Genomic DNA, 24,725 nt, shown 5'->3' with positions numbered 1-24,725 from the left:
GAATAGACTTTTAGGGACCTAACTGTATTCATTAACATGCATTATTTAATAACTATAATGGTAGAAAAGTGCATAGATACAATTGTTGTCATTTTGTATGAGTGGAAACTCTTGTTACTGTTGTTGAATGCCACAGGTGCTCCATCCCCTGCTCCTCCTCCATCCTCGGCCAGCAGCGGGTTTTCAGATGATGACAGCCTTCACTGTGAAGATGGCCATGGAATGAGAATAGAAGAATTTGTTGAGCACGTGAGGAACAAGGGCCGCCATGGTTTATGCCAGGATTATTCTGAGATACGTGCGAAGTCACCAGAGGGCACATTCAATAATGCTCGGTAAGTGACATTCTGATTTTCTAATGTACACATTGTTATGTAATTGATAGTAGTGTGCACAGGTAGTAAAGTTGTAGAAGGCCGGCACATAAATATTAAAAGCATTATATGTATTCATGATCCATATAGATCTTACAAATCTTACAATGCATAAACGATATTCCTTTCTTTCTTTCCAAATTGCAACTGGATCCTGGGTTTGAATCCTGGCATGGGTGTTTGTGAGTGTCCATTCATCAATTTCATCATTTCATCACTCATCCTTATCTTTGCTATTAGCCAAAAGTGGCAGAAAAGCAAAGTAAAATAAACTAAATCAATCAATCAAACCAACTGCAAGCAGACATGTCTTCCAAAAATGAATTACCGTATTTATGCATATATAATGTAATGTACGTACATGTAAAATGCGCACCCTGGTTTTTCATGGGGAAAGCAATAAAAAACAATTATATCTTGTATGTAATGCGCAGTATATTCAGGTTCAAAATATGGCTTTCTTAGTTGCAGGTCATAAAGCTGTTGCTATGCCCATCAAGGGTGAATGTCATCATACCTATTGAATGAATAGCCTGTTGTTATGTGGACTAAGAGGAGAATATCATCTTGTGTATACGAGTTGCCTCCCCTCTCTCTCCCTCCATTGTGTTTAGCATCCAAAAGCTTACACTTTTGTATCCACCATTTTTGTTCTGTAGTACAAGAAAGGGAGATCAAAATTATGTTGTAGATTTGCAGTGCTCAGGAACTTATTTTCTATTATTTCCCCCCCCGACAAATACTGCTTATACACATCCCATGTGATGGGAGGTGCATGCTCGAATTCTGCCAGAACAGCGTCACATTTCTCGGTGTCGCAAAACATTCCATTACAAAGTGAAAAATCATTGGAATGGCCATTTCACTTTTAGAGTGTTTTTTTTTTTTAAATGTTATTAGTAAACAAATCCAACCTGTTAATTTGTATTTGCACCTGTTGATATGTACATGTTATACACAGAGACATAGTGAAAACAAGCATGGTTTCATGTTGGCTGTCCAAATTATTTCATGCATAATACAGTTTTTGGGGGCTAAAATTTTGGGAAAAAAGTGTGCATTATACATGAGTAAATATGGTAACATCATTTTGGAATGCAACCTGTAAAGGTTGCACACGGAGCAATCCTTGCAAGAATGTACAAAAGGCTATTTATTAAACAGATGTTTTTCATGTATTTTCAATCATGGAAAACCATTTGGATCCACATTAAAAGTACTGAGCCCCTGGTTTGCATGTTTGGAGAATTGTACTCCATGGGAGGAAAAAATCAAATATACCTCATTGGAAAGCTTCAAATACATGTTTTTGATAACTGTTATCTGAAAATTATTCTTCACTTCATTTTCTTATTATAATGAAAATTTCACTAAAATGTGTAGCATTTCTTCCATTTTCCAAAAACTTAACACCCTACAGTTCATAATCAACTGTAGATATAATATCAAGATTTTGCACATTTGCAAGAAGACATTATTTTGCACCTCGGTGGAAAAAATCAAATGCAGATATTTACTACAGTGGTAGGTAGCATCGTCGCCTTGTAATCAAAGGGTCCCGGGTTCGATACCCAGTGGAGGCTCATAGTGGTTTGGATCCCACTTTGAACTGTAGGTCCAGTCCTGATTAGCCTTACTGTGCATAAAGTGGACTTAAAACTCCAAATCAACAACATCAACAGGAGATATTTACTAGATACTTCAAAAATGGAAATTTTAGGGAATAATTGCAAATTCAGTGAAATTGTAAAAAGCCTTTCATACAACACATTTGATCCAAGTTCAGAAGTTTGATGTGTGTTTTTTATGTATGACCCAAGATAGTATTTATTATTTAGCACTCCTAATATGGTAAATGCATGCATGACATATGGTGGGATGCGACCACTCAGACTCCGCAGGTTGCAGGTGTCTTCCACAGCATTGCTGCCTCTACTCGACCTTTAGGAATCTTGGAAGTGCGTTCCAACCATTATGGCAATGTAAAATAACAAATAAACTATTTATCATATTATAAATGAAAGCCAATTTCCTTATGTACTGTAGCTTTTGTTACATTTTCTAGCTTTTATCCAATCTTTGCACAAATGTAATTTTCTCAGTATCATTTTATGTTGCTCATTTAAACAGAGTAAGTGCAAATAATGAAAACTTTTGGTTCACTTTCCATGTCAAACCTGCTGGATGGATGCAGTTTAAATAGCAGGCGGTGACGCGTGGCAACGAAGTGCACTTGTTCCATGTGCTCTCGTAGCAAGGAGGCCAAAAATGCACAACCTGCTTGCCAATACAATATGAAAAGATAAGATATGGAAATTTGAAGTTCATTCCACAGTCATCATTTGGATATGCATTGCATTGCCTTTGGGTCAATCAGGGTGTGTGCTACCTGGTTGGTGGACACTTTCTTGGTTTGGTGGTGGCTATATTTGATGTGTTTTGCTAGACCAGTGTTGGGCATTTTTGGCATGAGATACGTTCTACTGAATTCTTTTGTTTATGGATCAGATTGATCTGACTCTGTGCAATGTGCCTTGCACTTACACTCCACATCATACACCCCAGTGGATCTAGGAAATATTTTTGTGCTTGCTAAGTCAGGTGGCTATTTTTTAATTGGATTGGTGTGCTGTGGTAATATTGAAGGTTTTTTGTGAAGCATTGGAGGTGAAGGGGTTGTGGGGGAAGGCAATCCACATATTTTTATCCTTGGTGTCTTATCCTGCGGTGGTTAGGATTATGAATTTGAGCCTCTGCCTTACTACCATATAGATACTTGGTGCTCTGTGTATCCATTCTAAATTCCCATTTCCGTGATGATGGCTATTTCTTCTTGAAGATCCTCCTCCATGGAGCAATGAGAGGGGCTCTTGTAAAGAGGTAGAGTCATGCGTTGGCCTTTTTTTGGTGGTGGGTAGATTGAACATGGATGCACTGCTTTCCTGCATTTGGTTTCCTCTATACTGTCGATGAAGTTCAAATTTTGTGAAAGAAAATAAGATTTTTTTTACTTTTGTCTTCTTGTTCTACTTGATGAATGATTTTTTTTTCCACCATAGGCTATTAGCCTATTCTGTACTGAAAAAAAGGGCCAAAATTTAATAACTTTGGCATTCGTAGTTACAAGGAGATACATTTTTATTTTAAAAAAAATTGTAATTTTAAACTTCCCATTGAGAACATGCTTAGCTCTGGGGCCTGTAGTTGGAAAAGTCAGTCTCTACATATAAGATTTAAATACTGCACTGTATACTGGTTATATCGGTCTAGTATAAACTGGTAATATTTTGAATTAGATATTCTTCTGCTTCTCTGAAAGCAGTCAAAATTGTGGAACTATGTGGTATACTGCAATATAAGCAATTTAATACTCCTTACAACCTCCAGAATCTTTGTCTACACTTGATGATTCTCTACCCAGTAATTTGCCAGTTATTCAAATTCATACATAATTTTTGTAAGGTAACTTTCTATGTCTGTATCATGAATTTAGAAATTGTAGAAACTTTAATGCTGTGTTGTGTTTTTTTTTTTCAGCATCAGGTCTAATTTACCAAAGAATAGGTACACGGATGTACTTTGTTATGACCACACACGAGTGTTGCTTTCCCAGATTGACGGAGATGTCTGCAGTGATTATATCAATGCAAACTTTGTTGATGGTTACAAACAGAAGAATGCATTTATATCGACACAAGGTTGGATTTTAAATCAGAGTGATTATTTACATTTAATGTGTGGTTTATAGACAAGTTTTCTTATTTCTGCATTAATATTTACATATTAGCTTTTATCGTGATTATACAGAAAGTAAGTTTTTCATGTCAGCACACTATGAAACCATGCAACAATTTTTTGCAGTGACCCAAACCAATATTGTGTTCTTATGAATCCAGTGTTCCTTGGATGTCCCAGTTTTGTCATGTATAGTATTTGTGGACTGTGACATCAGCAAACATTGCATGCATAAATGAAGCCTTAGTCTACTGCACCATTGCAAAGGTGCAATTTTATTACTCTTTTGGCTTCCTTTACCGTATTTAATGTAGCAAGGCACAAGAACACTTTTTTTTCTTTCTCCCCAGCATAATACAGTGGAATCCTGATTTTACATTCCCTGCGTTATGAGGTGGTATCAAAAAGTTTCGAGACTAGCTCTGTTTACAAGAAAGTACTTTATTTATCTACGTTTACACACAATCACCTTCAAAATAGTCACCTTGTACAGCAATAGAGCGCTCCCAGGATTTCTGCCACTGCTGGAATGCATTCTGGAAGTCTTCTTTTCGAAGCATGTCAAGCATCTTCTGCGATTCGTGCTGGATCTCTGCAATGGTGTCAAAACGGTGACCTTTGAGCTGGATCTTCAGCTTCAGGAAGATGGCGAAGTCCGCAGGAACCAAATCTGGCAAGTACGGTGGGTGCAGAAGTGTGATCATCTTGTTTCTGGTGAGAAATTCACGTGTGTGAGAGCACGGTGACAGGGTGCATTGTCGTCGTGGATCAGCCAGTTTTTCACGCGCCACAGATCTGGTCGCTTTTGCCGAATGTCCTCCCTCAGACACCTTAAAACCTGGCAGTAGAACTCGCTATTGATGGTCTGGCCCCTGGGGACGAATTCGTGATGCACAATGCCGCGAATGTCGAAAAAGACGATGGGCATGCACTTGGTCGAGCTGTGGACCTGCCTCGGCTTTTTTGGTTGTGGAGATGATGGGCTCTTCCACTGTGAAGACTGTTGCTTTGTCTCAGGGTCGTACCCGTACACCCAAGTTTTGTCACCAGTAATGATCCTCGACATGAAAAACGGGTCATCCACGGCACGGTGACGGAGTTCTTGGCAGACTTTGAGGCGGTGTTCCTTCTGCTCCTAAGTCTGCAGCCTGGGGATGAATTTGGCAACAACACGGCGCATGTTCAAATCACATGTGAAGATTGCTGATCCGTATGACACACCGACAACAGCAGCAATGTGGATTTTTCTCCGACGATCCTCATGCACAAGTTGCTGAATGGTTTCGACATTTTTGGGTGTTGTGCTCGTTGAAGGTCGTCCTGAACTCTCATCGTCTTCCAGTGATGTTCTTCCACTCTTGAAGCGCGTGTGCCATTCAAAACACCTCACACGACTCATTGCAGCATCGCCGTACACTTGCCTAATCATGTCGTGCATCTCTGTGACAGATTTGCCCAGTTACACACCACCAGCTGCACAGCTCACGATGTACACAGGACGATGTCTCTTGGCACACTGACTTATGAAGGTTGGTACTCCCTGTACCTGTGCGTGCAGCCTTGCACTGCCATCTGTTGGCATGTTACAGAACTAGTCTCAAAACTTTTTTGATACCATCTCCTATATGTTTTCCCACTTAATGCGTTTAGCCATCCAAGTCGATTTCATTGCTTCACTTTCTAAACATTTAAGTCCGAGAAACAGGTTTAACCTTTAAAGTCCCATGGCGCTTATGCAGTTTTTACTTCTGTCCCAGGACATTTAAACAAGTTTTGTAAGGTTTAGCAAAAATCGTTTAGCTTCCTTCACTAAATTATCTCCTATGGCACATAATTTAGTGAAACAAGAAACATTTTACTAAGAATAAAATGCACTTTGACATAGAAAAGACGAAGTATTGCTATCTGTATGTATTTGTTATTATTCGTGGCTTCAAATGTGAAAATTGAAAAAAAAAAATACAAAATTTTTCCCCTCCCCCCTCCCTGTTGAGACATGGGACAAGAACAAATTCTATGTCCTGTTTGCAAGCACATGTCTAATGCCTTTTGCCATCCAAAGAAAAAATGAAGAAAGAAACTAAGTGCTTGAGTTATTTTCGACAAGGGTTGGCAACACGCACAATGAAGTGCATGAGTTATTTTCGACAAGGGTTGGCAACATGAACAATATTTTTTTAAAAAAAAGACAGGAATTTCAAATATACATACATGAAATTGGAAGTAAAAATGAAAACTTACCGAAGGCTGAAACTGAACGTGCACCATCTCTCCTCTCTCCTCCGTCTCTGTATGTTGTCCTTATAAGTTCTGGTGCACCCGGTAACAGTTTCCTAGATGTATATGTTTGTTGCACCGAGGACACCAGTAGTAGGTTTTCTTCTCCATTTTAGTGTTCTTTTAGCACACCACACAGCTTCTCCGCACTGTCTTCTTATCACCCATGTGTGGCCTTAAAGGACCAGGTAAGCTGAGTGAGGGTGAGCTCCTTGTGGGCCCATGTGAAATTGCCTACCCTGTGCACGACATTACTTCAATGCCTCTGTGAACTCAAATGAAACGTCCTTTTGAAAATAAAAGGGACAGTCAGCTTTAAAAGTTACACGAGTTATTTTTAGCCCGGATCCTACCCTTTCATTTTCCTTCCGAAGAAGGAGTGGTTGTCTTCTAAAGCAAGCATTGTGCAAAGTCCATTTCGCCGCTGAAAAGTTATCGCCGCAAACACTTTTGACAACAATGCATGTTGAGAAGGAAAACAATAGACAAATGATTTCATCATACATAACTTTCCTGCAAGGCATGAGATAGTAAACATCCATTGTAAACAAGCATTTACAAAGGTGCCAACTTACTTCTGTGAGCTTTGTCATTCGATGCCTCTTTTACTGCATCGACAAAGAGGAGGTGTAAGTTTAGCAGCTGCTGCTGACATCATTAGGGAATTGAAGAGCATCGGTGTCGATTCATATCAACTCTGTTTCAAGTTCTACGCACTTTTGAGTCTTGAGCATAGAAAATCAACATGGTTGCAAGGCGACAAAAAGGGTCTGTTCCATCGGTCAAGGCATGACCGACCGGGACTGTGGCCAATAATGCCATCGGTCAGCACATGACTGGTCGGGAATTAAAAGGTTAAGGGATTGTAGGGTTTGCGCATCAAACCAGCTGCGAATTCACCCTGCCATATATCGCTTGTGTGTGCAAGGGTTTGCTTTACAGAGAAAAGAAAAATGTCATATTGGTATTAATGCATCGAAAAATGAGTGCGGTGGTGCAGTCATGCTTCTCAGGTTGTCTCGTGTTAGCCTCTCGGGACAGGAACTTTTCACACGAGTGCGTTTCAAGCTTTCCTTGATTGAAAAAATACAAACAATTAATTGTGGAGACATGATTTTTTTACCCCCCAGAAGGACAACACTCTTAGGGAAGGTGAAATTTATACATGCTACCTCCCAATAACAAAAGTTAACAAGAAGAAGAAAATCAAATTTTTACACACAATTTGTATCCCCCCTCTCCACCTGTGGCCATCACAATAGACCAAGGTGAATGAAATATTGTACCTAGGTATGTAGATGTTGATATTCTTACAACTATGCAAATTCATTGAAAATATGCAAATACTTCTTTCTCATGGGAAATATATAAAGATGTATAAGGAAAGCAATGTTGCCATGACAAATAGTGTTGAGAATAATTAGTGTAGATAGTTTCTTCCGCCTTTACCCCCCAGGGTTTCCCCAGGTACCCATGTTATTCGACGCTGGGTGGGCGCCGGAGCCGCTTCCATCGTTAGAAAAGTTCCTGGATTTGAACCGGCCGGGGATCGAACCCGGGACCTTGAGCATGGTAGTCAGACGCGTTACCGACTGAGCCACCGCGGCCACACTTTTTTTTTTTTTTTTTACTTTTTTTAGTTTCTTGTTTTTCTCTATTTTTTATTTTTTTCTTATTTTTTTTTATTTGATTACAACTTGTCATGGATTCTACATTAGAATCTCTCTCAATGTATTACCAGAATGTTAGGGGTGTCAATGCAAAGCCAAAATATGATAATCATAAAAAAAATATGATTAACAAAAATTATGATATGTAGCCTATGCATTAACCGAGACATGGATGTATGAAGATCGGAGTTGTTTTGATAATTTAACCAGTGAGGACAGAGTTATAAGAAGGAATAGATCTCCCTCTACTAGCTCTAAAAAGAAAGGTGGTGGATGCACTTTAATAATATCGTCTAAAATTCCATTTGAATTATTGGATTTTAATTCTGATGTTATTGAATGCCTGTGGGTCAAACTTATCATTAATTCATGTACAAACATTATTATTAGTTTGCATTATCTACTGCCTGACATAAATACGGCAAGGTATACTGGTTATATCGATCTAGTTATTAATAATTCCGTGTGTTGAAGGGACAAGTTAAGAATTTTAGGTGATTTTAGTGTAAGTGTAAACTGTGAATATTATGATAATGACATTCCTCAGGCCAATTGTTCGAACAAAGCATTCAAAATCATGGAATTATATGACATTCTGCATTTCAAACAATATAATGCTCCATACAACCTCCATAATCCTTTATCTATGCTTGATCTTGTGCTCGGCATTCTGCCAGTAATTCAAGTTGACAAGGAATTATCATAAAACTGAAAATTTGTTTTTTGATCAGTCCTCTTTGAGATATAACTTTAACCTTTTGCCGCCCAAGCATCTCGAACGAGATACCCAAATGTAACCCTCACTGTCCCAAGCATCTCGATCGAGATGCTGTGTCAAGGTCGTAGTTTTTACGTTATAACTTTTCTATTTTTGGCTAGAATTTCAATTTTATTTTTATATATTGTTCCTAACACATGTATTTAACAGAAATGGTTTTTTGCATTTTTTTTGTCTTCATGAAAATGGAGGGGAAAAGGCTGGAAAAGTACTTCTCTTTTGCGGCTCTTTTCAATGTCAAATTTTTGCCGAAAAAGGAAGACCGGCTTTGTTGTTCTAAAGCAATGCTTTTCACACCCTCCTGCTAAGTGAATTCGAAGGAAGCTTGTTTATCAGTATCCGATGTCAAAATGAAAGTTTTCGGTGAGGGCGCAAGCAGGGGGTGGGGGAGGGGGAAGACTGGTTGTTGAATCTGCGTTGTGAGAATGGAATTTCGAAGCGCACTGAAGGAAACCTTTGTTTTTTTTTAGCACAAGTGTCCACAAGTGGCAACAGCATTGTCTAAAAATAGAATTTCAAGCAGCTGCAAGAATTGGCACTCATTTTTCACTATGTTGTAGCTTTTCGTCCGTGAATGTTGTGCGTAGGTGTCGTTTTGTGCCCAAGTGCAAGGACATTTTTTGGGTGAAGTGACAATTTTTTAAAATAATTTTTGGGGGTTTTCTCCCTTCCCCCTCCATATATACGCCAAATTTGCATAAATTTTGCATTTTGACATTTTTTTTCGGGGGCGGGGGAAACCCCATTTTTTAAAAGAAAAAGTATTTTTGAGGGGATTTCCCCCCTTTCCCCCTCCATATGTACGCCGAATGTGCATAAATTATATATCGTCTGAATCTGTGATTCATTCTGCGTACAACGGTATATCTTTCATATCTCTAGGGCATTTAGTTTCTGAGCTATAGTCATTTCAATGTAACTCTGCAGTTTGAAGCTTGAATCAGTGGCGTGGCGACCATTCCTTTTGGGGATACAACTCAAGTTACATTGGTCAAATGATAATAATGCAAATATTTTTGTGTTCCTTACATGTATTTCTATGTGCATTTTAAACTTTTCATATCCTTTTTCGGGGGGGTGGGGGGGGGAAGAATCCCCATTTTTTTTAAAAAAAAGTATTTTCAGGGGATTTACCCCTTTTCCCCCTCCAATTATATGCCGAATGTGCATAAATTATATATCTTCTGAATCTGTGATTCATTCTGTGTACAACGGTATATCGATCATATCTCCAGGGCAAATAGTCTCTGAGCTAAAGTCATTTCAAGGTACCGCTGCATTTTGAAGCTTGAATCAGTGGCGTGCCGACAATTCGTTTTGGGTTATAACTCAAGTTACATTGGTCATATGATAATAATGCAAATATTTTTGTGTTACTTACATGTTAGCGATCATTTCTATGTGCATGTCGACACTTTTTGCTTGAGGGGAGGGTTGGGGAACAAAATTTTTTTTCCCGAAATTTTGGAATTTTGAGAGTTAGCCCCCTCCCCCACGCCACATATACGCCGAATTTGCAAAAATTCCATATAGTCTGAATCTCTGGTTCATTCCGCGTACAACGGTATATCACTCATCTCTCTAGGGCAATTAGCCTCCGATCTACACTCATTTAATTGAAACACTGCATTTTGCTCAAAATCGGCTCGGGACAAAGAGGCTTACATGTGAAAAAGGCCTTGGGCGGCAAAAGGTTAACAAGGGCGACTTTTTACACCTTTACTATGTATTAAAGAGTAATCTTGAAACTATTGATTTTTCCAATGAGCTGGATACTATTGTCGAGCCCTTACACTCTGCTGTACTAATAGATGTAAACAGTTATGTTCCTAAGATGGTGTATCAAAAGAAAAAAAGTTGTTCTCCTTGGATATCAAGTAGTATAAAAGGTATGCTTAACAAGTAGAAAAGGTTTTATTATAAGTACATTAAAACCAATAAACTTACTTAGTATGCCAAATTGTATTTATTAAGTTAAGAAATTAAAAGAAAGATCAAATATGCTAAGTGTAGATATTATAATTATTTTAATCCCTGTTTCGATAGTGACAAGACTCATTTTTGGAGACTAATTAGTGGGTCACCTCCCATGCTATCTACTCTTGTCACATCTGATAACAAAATGTTGTATGATGAGTAAGAAATTACTGATGCATTTATGAGTCATTTCGAGGGTAATTTTTCTAAAGTGCAAAACACTGATGTTCAGAAATCTGATTGGTATTGTAATCTTATATTTCCTCCTGTTATCTGTGAGAAAGATATAATTGAGCTATTCAATAAAATTAAGCCTAGAAGTAATCCTGGTCTCTACAATATACCGAATTATATTTTCAAAGGATGTAGTGATATACTTGCACCTGTCTTGAGCTTAATTTTCAACAAATCGTTAAACAGCTTCGCTGATAAAAGTGAGTACTAGTTTCTCCGTATTTATATACTACCGCGTCTCTCTTTTCCCAATTATGAAATCAATAAAAACTGGCATCTTCCCCAAATTATAGAAGGAAGTACCGTATTTACATTTGTATAATTCACGTGCGTGTGTAATGCGCACCCCGGTTTTTGATGAGGAAAAGTGACAAACAATTATATCTCGTATATAATGCGCAGTATAATCCAGGTTCGAGAAATGGCTTTTTTAGTTGTAGGTCATAAAGCTATTGCACCTGTTGCTATGTGGACCAAGAGGAGAATATCCTCTTTTGTAAACAATAAGTCACCAACTCATGCCACCTCCCTCCTCTCCCTCCACTGTCTATAGCATCCCAAAGCTTACACTCTTTAACCACCTTATTTATTCTGTAATACTGGAAAGCAAGGTCAGAATTACGTTATGGAGTTGCAGTGCTCAGGATGTTATTTTCTATTATTTCTCACCCAAAAAATGCCGCTGATATGCTTCCCATGTGACGGGAGGTGCATGCTCGAATTTCACCAGAATGGTACTGCTTTTCTTGGTGCCACAGAACATTACATTACAAATTTAAAAATCGTGGGAGAATGCTTTTATACTTTTATATGTGGTTTTGCTCATTTTCTCTTTATTTTTCTAAAAAAAATACCCTTCAAAATATAAACTTTTCCCATGACTAACGTAACATTTGTAAGAGGCACATTCAGGGCCCTCAAACTAGCAGTTAGCAGCACAAGATTTCTTTCATTAAGGCATTTACACACCACACTCCATATACGTCATATTATTTAGCCAGTAATTATTTAATTATTTTGTTTTACCTTATCTTTTCTTTCATCCAAAGTACCACAAAAATCACAGAGTTGCTTCATTTTGTGATGAGCTTATTTCAACCGCATTACACATTAGTGTCGCCATCTTGAATGGAATACTGTTGCCATATTTAGAAACTGCAGAATTTAAGCTTTACAGTGATATATAACATGATATAGTTCCGTAAACATGAAAAATCAATGCATGTGTCACAAAATCATAAAATAACCCTGTAGGATTTCATGTTGGCTGTCCAAATTATTCTGTGTATAATATGCACCACAGTTTTTGAGGGCAAAAATTTCGGAAAAAAGTGTGCATTATACATGAGTAACTGTGGTGCCAATTCAGAAGATAACTGGGAACAGCAAAAAAAAGGTAAAGTGTTCCCCTGTGCATAGCACCACGCCATGAAGGCGTATAGGGGGTGTGGGGGTAACGCCCCACACTTTCTTGATCCGGTCGTGAGTGGGGGTGATGTGATCAGCATCACGCCCCTGACCGCCTTTACCCCCCAGGGTTTCCCCCAGGTACCCATGTTATTCGACGCTGGGTAGACGCCGGGGCCGCTTCCACCGTTAGAAAAGTTCCCGGATTTGAACCGGCCGGGGATCGAACCCGGGACCTTGAGCATGGTAGTCAGACGCGTTACCGACTGAGCCACCGCGGCCACTGGGAACAGCAAAATTTCTAATTACGGACTGGTTACTATTGTTAATATTTTAGTAAGATCTTCAAATCTCTTATACACAAATCATTATATTTTAATACTAAGAGTATAATTAATGATTGTCAACGAGGGTTTATACCAGGAAATCATTAAAGTGCAAATCTATACGTTCTGATGCTTTTTAATCCTTCTGTAAAAACAATCAATTAGATGTTATATACACACCTTGATTTATCCAAAGCTTTTGATAGTGTCAATCATAATTTATTAATGCAGAAACCCAACAATTATGGATGTGGTCCTAGATATTGTGCTTGGTTCATGAGTTATCTTTGTAATAGAAATTTCTGTGTAAGGATTAAATCAACATTTTCAACTCCAGGTAAAATACACAAAAGAGTGCCCCAGGGACTCTTTGCTATCTATTTGAGTGATATTTCTAAAGTAATTAAGCATGCTAAATATATATTTTATGCTGATGATACCGTGCGTCCATTTCGATCTGCAGCCGAGAGATCGGGAGAAGCGTGGTGGGCGGCACTGACGGAGATGCCGACATTTGCGGCCTGAAATGCCCGCTTATTTTTATGGACATATGCAGACATTTATATAAATATTGCAAAACGAGCACTAACCTGTGTTATAAGAGTATGGTTTTAATTTTAGTAGCTTAGTGATTGTATGTGCCGATGATTTTGACACGCCCACCTCTTGTGAAACACGGCATAGAGGTTTGTTTGGAGAACGTTCTAACGCTGCACCAATATCATCGAGTTTTGCTTCGGTTAGAATCCGTCGTTTTTGCTTAGGTGTTTTAAAATTTAACGATACAGTTTCTCGTAATTTAAGGACAAGATGTCTAACCGTATCTCTGTGTGGAGTTGAAACGCATGGGAATTTCTGTACAAATTACCTACACATGTCTCGACACGAGTTTGTTTTCACGTAGGTACGTGTCATACATAAAAAAATCTTTGTTCTAACGTGAATCTTGCGGCTGGCATTCCAATCGTCTCACTGACACGTCACACATACACACTACAATAACACAAACAAGTAACTGCAAGTAACCAAGAATAACACTCTTGCGCACAGTACGAAATTAACACGCTCTTGGTTTACATTGCTCGCCACTATATTTACAACTCTGTCTTCATCTAGTCGCGAAGGAACAAAAAACTCGAGCTCGGAGATTTCGGATTGCAAGGAAGCTCACGAACACTATTGACTTTTAACGGTTTCTTCTACAGCGTAATCTTGATACAGTGTTGCACATTCAAAACCTCCAAACGATCCCCATCGGCACAAAACTCTTTCAAGGATATAAACTTAAGCAGGACGTTACTGGTCAAAACTGTGATTAAAATGTTTTATTATCTGTGGCTCTTAACATCGTTTCTAAAGCGTATTTTTTTGTGTATATAAGAGCAGAACTTGGATGAATTACAGAAGAACTTTTGCGTGTTATAACACAGGTTAGTGATTGTTTTGCAATATTTATATAAATGTCTGCATATGTCTATAAAAATAAGCGGGCATTACAGGCCGCAAATGTCGGCATCTCCGTCAGCGCCGCCCGCCACGCTTCTCCCGATCTCTCGGCTGCAGATCGAAATGAACGCACGGTATAAAGATATACACTGAAATAGACACTGACGATAGACATGTTCAGTTGCAATCTTATCTTAATGCAGTCAGTAACTGGGTGGCTAATAACCAACTTGTTATAAATACAGAAAAATCTTTTATTATTCTTTTACAAGGAAAATTCAGTGGTGCAGTCATAATAATAAATTAGACTCGTGTGCAGTTATTATTCTTTTACAAGGAAAATTCAGTGGTGCAGTCATAATTATAAATTAGACTCTTGTGCAGTAAAAACAGTTGAAGTTATCAAAGATTTGGGTGTCGTTTTAGATATGAGGCTTGATTTTAAAGATCATGTTTATGAAATTGCAAGAAAATCGACAAATGGTCAAATTCAAACAATCGATTGTTGTTACTTCAATTATTTAGGTGTGTGAAAGGCCTATTTTGGAATACAGTACAACAACTTGAAATTTTGTATCTAATAATAACATGAAAATCATGCTTGAAAATGTACAGAAATGATTTGTTTCATTTTTGTTCTTTAAATTCAGACTTTTTAGGTTTTATTATGAATATTATAATTTGTTAGACAAACAATATTTCGTGCCTCTTAGAAAGAAGAAATATTAACAATTTCAATTCTATTTGCAAATTAATTAATGGGAAACTTGATGTACCATATTTACTATCTAAATATACACTAATGACTTGTCACTATGTACTCCGAAATAACTGTTCTGCAATTTCTGTCATTTCCTACTTTATATATAATAGGTATTTTAATTTTCTTATATTCCAATACAGTCATAATCCACTGGAGTCTTATAATCTTTTATTATGAAAATAACATGTGTAATTTTACTTTTAACATGTCTTTTAGTATAAGTGTGTGTATAAGTATGCATACTATACTTTATCATAGTTGTTGTTGTATGTACACATTGCTTGCATTGTAGAATTATTTTCATGTAGTTTATGGTTATTACAAGCATAAGAAAACAGTTTTTCGTTGTGACGTTTCAGGAGAACACGCTTCCTTCAGACATTTATTTTCATTTTGACTGAAGATACAGTCACAGATTAATAAGATCGCTTACTTCCTATCTCTCCTTTGTAATCTGTGCGTATACCAAACCGGGCATGTGGAGCCACCCTATGGCTGTTTCGAAACGTAAAGCGATGTCAAAGCAACCTCTCCGCCAATCATATCTTACTCTTGGCAGTGACAGTTGAATGTGTCTCAGCGCAATGATCCGCTCACTCCACCTTTCCATTCCTGCTTTTATTTTCTGCTAATAATTCGGGGCATATCTCGTATGGTCGAATTAATTGTTTTATTTAAGTGCATAAAAAATGTTCTACAAGGATAAATACCATTGTTCAGTTAATGCATGTTACGTTTGAATGATTCCTACATCTAAGTTACGAGATATACAGAATTAGTAGCCCAGAAGCACAACATAGGAAAATAATTACAAGTTCCTGAAATTCCAGCACGTAAATCATTCCGTTGTGCATGAAAAATGGTCCGTGTATTATCTGTGGTAATAAGTATTTTTATTTCGTATTCTCCCTATTATGCGTTGCTTTTCTGACATTTTGGGCAAATCGCGATTGTATCTTGTGTAAATTCTACGGCGATTACTTTGTTCGTAGATCAATGCATTTTACCCCTCCCTCGTTGTTGTTTATTTAGCGTCGCATTTTTCCAATTTTAGGCTAATCGCGACGATGCTATGAAAAATTGATGACACAAAGAAAGCTCTAACAGGGATTCGAACCCAGGACCCCTGCATTAACTGAACAATGGTATTTATCCTTGTAGAACATTTTTATGCACTTAAATAAAATAATTAATTTGACCTTATGAGATATGTCCGAATTATTAGCAGAAAATAAAAGCAGGAATGGAAGAGTGGGGTGAGCGGATCATTGCGCTACCCAAAGTGTCCTAAAGGGCGCTCGAGCCATGTTCCAACATTTCCCAAATTGTCTCTTTTTCTTCATAACAATTGCTACACAGTTTAACGTAGGTGGCAATCTGCAGGATACAGAACACTTAATATCAGCAACTGTTTCTGGTGCCGTCACTGTAATTTTCTTCCTTGTGTAGGCCTACCATATTCAATCGCAAGATGTAGACACTTCTGATTTACCTACGTAGAAAATTCCATCATCTGTCTATGGCCTCATAAAATGAAAGACAAATGCATCCACTTTCTCTGCAATTGATAGCAGTGGAGTACCCTGAGAGGGGGGAGATTTGATGCTGAAAATGCCAGGGAAACAAAAGACAGGATTCGAAGGTTTTGTCTCAGGAAATAAGAATAAATCATAAAACGTATATTAAAAACTACTGATGGAACATTAGCGCTATTCATCTGACGAAACCATTACAAATCGGCTGGGGGCTTGTAGGTATGAAATATACTGGAATAAAAGATATATACATATAGTCAGTACTTGTTTTCCAAACTTAACCACCATCCTAAGAAAATTGGGGACCTACAAGTGAGTAGCATAATCCAGTCTGGGAAATCTCCTATAACAGCTGAGGGTTTCATGTGCTGATCCCACGTCACCCCATTACTGGTTGAAGATCTCCACACCTCTAGGCAGGGTTGTGGGAGGCAGACTGGCAGTCAGTTGATAGGCCAAGGCCCTTCCAGGGCTGTAGAGCAGTGGATCTCAACCTTTTTCAGTCGGGGACCCACCTTGAAGGATATTACACTTCATGGGACCCATAAGATGGGAACCAGCGGAATAACTTTGTAGGGTGTGCACCTAGTCTATAATCATATATTTGCTCTTTTACAACAACACGGCCTGAATTTAAATTGTTAAAACAATATATCTAAGTAATTTAAGGTAATAGGTTTTTACGACCCAGTTAACAAAGTTTCGAGCCCAACTTCCCAACCCACCAAATGTCCCCTCAGGACCGGGTTGCATCCTATAGGTTGAGAAACTATTCTGTAGAACCATCGGTTATATTATGCTGTAGATGAAAGTAAATATTTTACACTACAGTTACTTTCTATCACAACTTACATTCAGTGTTCTGTAGATGAAATAATATTTTGGAAAATACAACATAGAAACTAGTTCAGTGCCATCTGCCATGAGAGAATAGAATAAAATAATAGCTATGAGTGACACAGCTCATTGGGGAAGTTATCAAATAGAATATTTTCTGGAATAAAATTGTAATTGTTTTAATTCTATCAGTCTATTTCTCTGTAAAAACTAGTATGAAGATGATAATGAATAGTTATGGGAAAATATAGTAAGAAAAGGTCACACCTTACACAAGTTAACCTAGAATGCCTATAAAGCAACCACCTCATCTCGAAGTTGTACCTATATGGAGACGCATAGTGGTTCCGATCCCCCTTTAAACTGTAGGTCCAGTCCCGATTGGCCTTACTGTGAATAAAGTTGACTTAAACCACCAAATCAATCAATCAATCGAAGTTGTATGAAATTTCACTTTTCTGGTATGCATGAGAGTAATTTCAACCCATTTCTAAACACGTGTGGATGTTTGGAAGATATATTATTAACTAATCACTGCATGCTTATTCATTTTACTATTTGTCAAACATCCCTAATTTTTAATCTAGAATGGGAGTAGGAATATGTCATACAAGCGAGTTTTGTTCGAAGTTACTTACTGCAACCACTCTACATATTGACTACAATTTCATCACATGGCATTACATATTTCATAGTTACACATAGTGGCCGCGGTGGCTCAGTCGGTAACGTGTCTGACTACCATGCTCAAGGTCCAGGGTTCGATCCCCGGCCGGTTCAAATCCAGGAACTTTTCTAACGTTGGAAGCGGCCCCGGCACCCACCCAGCGTCGAATAACATGGGTACCTGGGGGAAACCCTGGGGGGGGGGGGGGGGGTAAAGGCGGTCATGGGCATGGTGCTGATCACATCACCCCCATTCACGACCGGATCAAGAAAGTGTGGAGCGTTACCCCCACACCCCCTATATGCCTTCATGGCGTGGTGCTAAGCACAGGGGAACACTTTATAGTTACACAAAAATCTGGACTCGAAATATGAATGTCTTAGAATACAAAACAAAGGAGTCATGGTGTATGTACGATCAAGCTAGATAAGCACACTCCCAGCCCCTCACTCCTAAACACACACACAATGGAATTATAAATACACCACTGAAAGATCTTATCCTGCACAGATATGTATTTTATATATTCATATACTTAATACAGTACTGAAGATGATACAATCCATGCATTCAGAATAAATATTCCACATGGATTTTAAAGTTAATTAAAAAACAAAAGAAATGTGCAAATTTCCAGCTGATGACAAAGAAACTAACAGTATTTTTTGCAAGTGACATATGTCACTTGGAAATGAACCAATGAACAGCAACGTTTCACCCATAGTGGATGCCATATTGACAAAATCCCTGCTACTCATTATCAGCTTCTAAATAATGTCACACATGTTTCTAGTCAGTCTAAAAGAAAGTGATAATCATTCTTTCAAGCTTCACACTATCAGGTCGATCATTGGTGCATGATGTTTCTCATACCATCCCTTCCATCAAGTAAATTTAACTTGGCTTCGTATTGAACATAGGTTTCTCACTCATGATGATTTTCTGCAAGGGCTAGACCATCCAATGTGTCATGTCTAAATGTTAAGTGATTGACTTATTCCTACCTAATGTGTAGATTATACTTTTCTCAAACTTTTGATCTTACCAATTATTGACCAGGTTGGGAGATAATGACAACACTTTAATAAATGTCATTACCTTTTTGCGAAGAGCGGGGCTCTTATACTGTCTCTGAGGAAGTTTGTAGTTTTGTGTATATCCTTTGCAAGTCTTTATAACGTTTCACTTTCAACCTTTCTCAAGGGGCTCTTCACACCCATTTTTTAACTCAGGTATGGGTTCAATACCCGGTGGAGACCCATAGTGTTTCGGATCCCACTTTAAACGGTAGGTTCTACCCAATTAGCCTTTCTGTGCATAAAGTAGACCTAAAAGAACAGTTCAAACTGAAGTAAGGATATTAGATAAGATGATTCTTCCTCACATACATTGAATGGCCCAATATGGTCATTATGCCGACAAGTCCCAAAATTTATTTCAAGCATCTTACTTCCAATTACATATATAAATTATATTGTTAGCATTAAACATATGGAATATAGAGTAAAATACTATAAGAAATCCTTAAAAGCCTACATCAATTAATTTCCACTTTATTGAATATTATCATAATATTGTTAATGAAATTCCATTAGACAAACCATTGATAGTCATACTGATAGGGACACTCACTATGGTGACATGTTATACTTCACCAAGAATGAATTTACATGTTGAAATACTCCAGAAGAAGAGAACAGTTTCAGATTAAGTACATTACTCTTAATGATTTAGTACTCATACTGTGGAAATGTAAAACATTATATTCTATTGCTAATAACAAATGTAAGGGAAAATAAACAAACACATTGTTATTCAGGTATATATATATATATTTATTGAATCACTAGTAATTAATATATTTTGCATAAGGTATGATACTCTCTCTGAGGTCCTACAGACTTTCACTGGAATAAAAGCTACTGAAATTATTAAAGCATCATTAACACACTCAACAAACATTTCCATAGTAGGTTCACATATGTGCAGTCTCAAACAGAAAAATGTGTGCATTTTATTTCCTTTAATCAAACTGTTCAAATATTTTACAGGACTGTTTAGCTGAAAATCATATCTTTTTTATCCACCCCGCTTGGAATATTTAGTGAAACATTAAATACATTTGTTTCTAACATCCTCAAGCAATGTATTGTGTTGTTAGGTGTTATGTACTTTAAGCAAAATTTATCTCTAAAGCATATATATTTTAATGCAGAAAAGGGAAAATACAATTTCTTATGCATGAGCCACATAACTGATGACAATGTTATTCCATAAGAAATGCAATGTACTTACTTAGTTCTACATCTGGGTATGCATCAAGCACTAACTTATTTCTATTAGAATTCATAAACATTTTCTCTGAAAAATTGTCTTCACAAACTCTGTAACTTTTGTATGTTTTGTGCCTCAAGTCCTTTCGCCATATTTTCTCCAACCATATCTCAGCTCTACGAGAAAAAAAAAAGATGAAAAATTATTTTAGAAACATATAACTATGCAAGACAAAGCATTCTGCATTTTATGTCACTCAAAAAAGATAAATTCCATGATGCAAGAGTTGTTTGTGAGCTAAGGTCAAAGCGTGTCAACACAAAGAAAAGTTACTGAAAATGAATATGCATTAGACCAGTCTCTGTATCTGTTGAATAAAGTAGTGTCAAATGTATAAGAGTCCATTCTATGATAGCTCCTTCAAGTATTGCGGAAAATCTTATGAGCTTGTCACCATTCAATTGATTTATTTTAAATCAATTTTCACATTATTTATCTTCGTAACTAATTCTTATGGCACCATACAGTGTGTGGCAATGCAAATAAAAAATATTATAGATATTGCACTAAACTTCCTAACATATGAAGCAAAATTGGTAAATATGCGATAACGCCCGGACACGTTTCACTCATTTATTTCCTTAATTTTACCACTGGTACTTACCTATTTTGCCTTGCGGAACATTCTTTAAGGTGAAGTTATGCCTTTTTCCATAAAATACTGTCAACTTTTCATATTTCGTTTGATTATTTGTCTTACTTGTTCCGCTTCTGTAATAGACAATATGGCGTGCACTCGTAATGGATCATCGCACGTCATGACGCGCCAGCTTGTGTTTTGTCAATTTTCAGTGCGCAAGCAGTGTTTCAAACCTTCATGATGGAAAATTATGTACTATTTCGATTTTTTTTTCATGTTTACCTCCACAAACCATGCACGTTAGCCCCAAAAACCATCCACGGGTAGCCCCACAAACCATTGACGTTAGCCCCAAAATCCATCCATGGGTAGCCCTACAACCCATTGACGTTAGCCCCAAAAACCATCCACGGATAGCCCCACAAACCATTCACACAAGGTTAGGTTAGGCCTGTTTGGTTAGGTTCCATTAGCACTCATTTCACCCCTAAATTCATCGGAAAAAGAAAGCGTGGCGAACATAGTTAAAAATAGAAATTTTCGTAAAAAGAAGGCACGTTTGGAAACACTGCAGAGATCGCGTGACTTTCAACGCTCTCACCATCTGCACGCACACAATGGAAACAACGGCATAATGTGGCAGGCAATGCCAATTTCTTACGTAAAAAGTGATTAATTCTTGTTCGGCAGCATTAAACTACGAAGTTTTTACTTTCCGTGAAAGAAAATACCTCCAAGAACGTCCAGAATGCTAAAGAAACTCATTTCAGTAAGTACTTTCTCCTGTAAATTTAAAGAAATCCGTCCGGGCAATATCGCAAAATTTTACCACATTATCTTTTAGAAAGAGTCCCTGAAGCTTACTGCCTAACCTACAACTGGCTAACAATGCAATTTTTGTCATTGAATGGTACATGGAATCTACTCCCGGGAGTGCTTTCAAGAAAAATGTTATGACACAACATATTTCTGAAGAAGATACCAGGACAGGAAATATGTCAACAAATCAAAATCACCCATACCATCTAGTAGATCAAAGCCCATGACCAGCAACAGGAGCTATTACAGCAATAATATTAAATACATGTATAATTAGATGATTCCATCAACAAAATATATTATTATTAATAATAGGAGTATCATCCATAATTCTGTAGGGTTGGATTAAAGCACACAGATTAAAATGTGATTTGAAACACAAAATCTTCCTCCCGTGGCACCAGTGAGAAAGGATTGTTCTTTACAGTAACACATGTGTAAATGTTCATAAAATATTTTGCATATATTGCACATGTAGGTTAGTTACACTCATTTTGTTTCCAAAACTAGTGATTACTTATGATTTGGTTCAATGTATGCTTTCGTAGTTAGGTTTGGTTCTCTTAGCATTATAGGCTAAATAAATTCCCTAAATTCATTTTACTAAGGTCCCGATTTACTTCTATATTAATTCCCACTAGTCTCCGATACGTACAGTCCCTTGTCAATGGAAAATACATTGTCCTTGGGAAGCATGCAAGCTTGCGTAAGGTGAAAGGTTCAAATTTCGTGTGACAATGATTGCTAAATTTCTACGATAATTAGTCTTCCTGCTAAGAGAATTTTTAAAAAAATCATAGAACGATAGGAACCGTTACCTTAGGTTTCATCGCTTTAATATTTACTTGCTTTTTTTCATCTCCTGTACATGTTGACAAAGTTTTATATGCTAGAAGAAATAAACTTCATGCAGAAGCGAAGAGGAGCGCTATAACTTGCAACTTTCTGCATTATAACATGCACAAATGAGCTTTTCTGAACTTCAAACAAACTTCAAGTCATTTCTACTATTCTCGTTGGCTTCGTATCCTCCTGTGTAACTTATAAATAGCATTAAGTTACAAAATCGAACCTTTACACTTTCAGACGTTTTTTTAACACATGGCCTTTTACTTAAATGAAGCAAAATACAGAATACGAAGACATGCTAGGAATTATTCTCCGTGGAAACTAACTTTATGGAAATTATTTTTACATAAAGAGCGAACAGAATTCATAAATAACTAACCATTCAGGATATGACGGAACACGATAAAAAGACAGCTCTGGATTCCTCTTCTGACAGTTTTTACAATAAAAATCTGCACAATAAGCCATTGTTTTTACTTTGTGTTCTTCTACATCCTTATTAAAATAGTTAGTGTACGTCCATGAGAGATCATATGGAACGATGTTACGTCATGTAGAAGTAGTGACTTTAAAAATACGATTTTTCTTATACATGTTTAATAAGGGAAAGGCATTTAATAAAATACAAAATCACGTACAAGTGATCATCATTGATTAATAGATACATAAACTAAATTTTTAATGAGATAATTAGGATTTAGCATCGATGGTGGTGCCGACTGGTAGCTGGTTAGTTCATGCACAAACAAATGAATTCTGAAATTTACCTTGTTCGGCTTTTTGCACCAGTGCGGGGGGCCTGATGCAGTTATAACAATGGTTAGCAATTTTTAAACAAAAAGAATCTGTTATATAATGGATGTTGTCAATGTTACATTGTTGTAATATAGCAACTTAACTGTGAAAAGAAGCAGTCTGTTTTATGTTTATTTCAGATAAAAATAAAAATTTTGATCACATTATTTTTTTATTTAAAATTATGTATCCCAAATATCATCAGGTTATTCAAAGTCGTCATTGTTTTCACAAAGTCTCTTTACGTTTTCTGTTACATTAAATTTTAAAGATGGTGGCTTACTCCATTTGTGAAAAAGAAAACTCCATACTGGATCTATGTTACCATTTTCATTATTTAATTTATTCCAGTGTTCTTCTGCAATGAACGAAGCTTCCCAGACATTCAACTCTATGTTTCCCGTCAATCGTTTTAAAACCCTTCTCTTTTTAATCAAATGCTTCTCTTCGATGATGTGAGCTGACAAACCTGTTCTTGGGTTTAGATGTATAATGTCCAAATCGTGTTCATGCCATCATATTGCCATTTTCCTTGCTGTTTGTCCTACATAATCCTTTGAACATAAACAACTTATATTATATATTCCTGTGGTTTCCACATCTGGTAGAGTGTTTCTCATTTTGAATTCATTAAATGTACATTCCAAACTTCTTGGTGATCTAAAACAATTTTGAAATTAAATCTTCTAAAAATTTTGGCAATTTTACGTGAGAATCCCTTGTGGAATGGAATGCACACAAATTTATTTTCAACAGATTTTTCATCTTTGTCTGTATTTCTCTTTTGCTTTAGTTTTCTTGCGACTTGTTTTCTTGTTTCTTGCCAAATTTTTAGAAGATTTAATTTCAAAATTGTTTTTAGATAACCAAGAAGTTTGGAATGTACATTTAATGAATTCAAAATGAGAAACTCACTACCAGATGTGGAAACCACAGGAATATATAATATAAATTGTTGATGTTTAAAGTGTGGGGCGTTACCTCCACACCCCCTATACGCCTTCATGGTATGGTGCTAAGCACAGGGGAGCATTTTACCTTTACCTTTTCATGTTCAAAGGATTATGTAGGACAAACAGCAAGGAAAATGGCATGAACACGATTTGGACATTTTAAATCTAAACCCAAGAACATTTTTGTCAGCTCACATCATCGAAGAGAAGCATTTTGATTAAAAAGAGAAGGGTTTTAAAAAGATTGACGGGAAACATAGAGTTGAATGTCTGGGAAGCTTCGTTCATTGCAGAACACTGGAATAAATTAAATAATGAAAATGGTAACATAGATCCGGTATGAAGTTTCCTTTTTCACAAATGGAGTAA

At 37.1% G+C, this 24,725-nt stretch overlaps 1 protein-coding gene across 2 annotated transcripts in view; it reads left to right on the top strand.

Moving 5' to 3' along the window:
* Ptpmeg2 (Protein tyrosine phosphatase Meg2) overlaps window positions 1–24,725 on the top strand; it is a 279,584-nt gene that overhangs the window by 204,685 nt on the left and 50,174 nt on the right. For both annotated transcript variants that reach the window (XM_083118341.1, XM_083118340.1), the window contains 2 exons: window positions 137–335; window positions 3,912–4,072. In XM_083118341.1, the coding sequence (XP_082974467.1) occupies window positions 137–335; window positions 3,912–4,072 (360 nt within the window). The remainder of the gene's footprint in view (window positions 1–136; window positions 336–3,911; window positions 4,073–24,725) is intronic.

The sequence above is a fragment of the Lepisma saccharinum genome, chromosome 3 (assembly GCF_977018435.1).
Source record: "Lepisma saccharinum chromosome 3, izLepSacc3.1, whole genome shotgun sequence".
Lineage (NCBI taxonomy): Eukaryota > Metazoa > Arthropoda > Insecta > Zygentoma > Lepismatidae > Lepisma > Lepisma saccharinum.
This window is presented reverse-complemented; position numbering and strand designations above follow the sequence as displayed.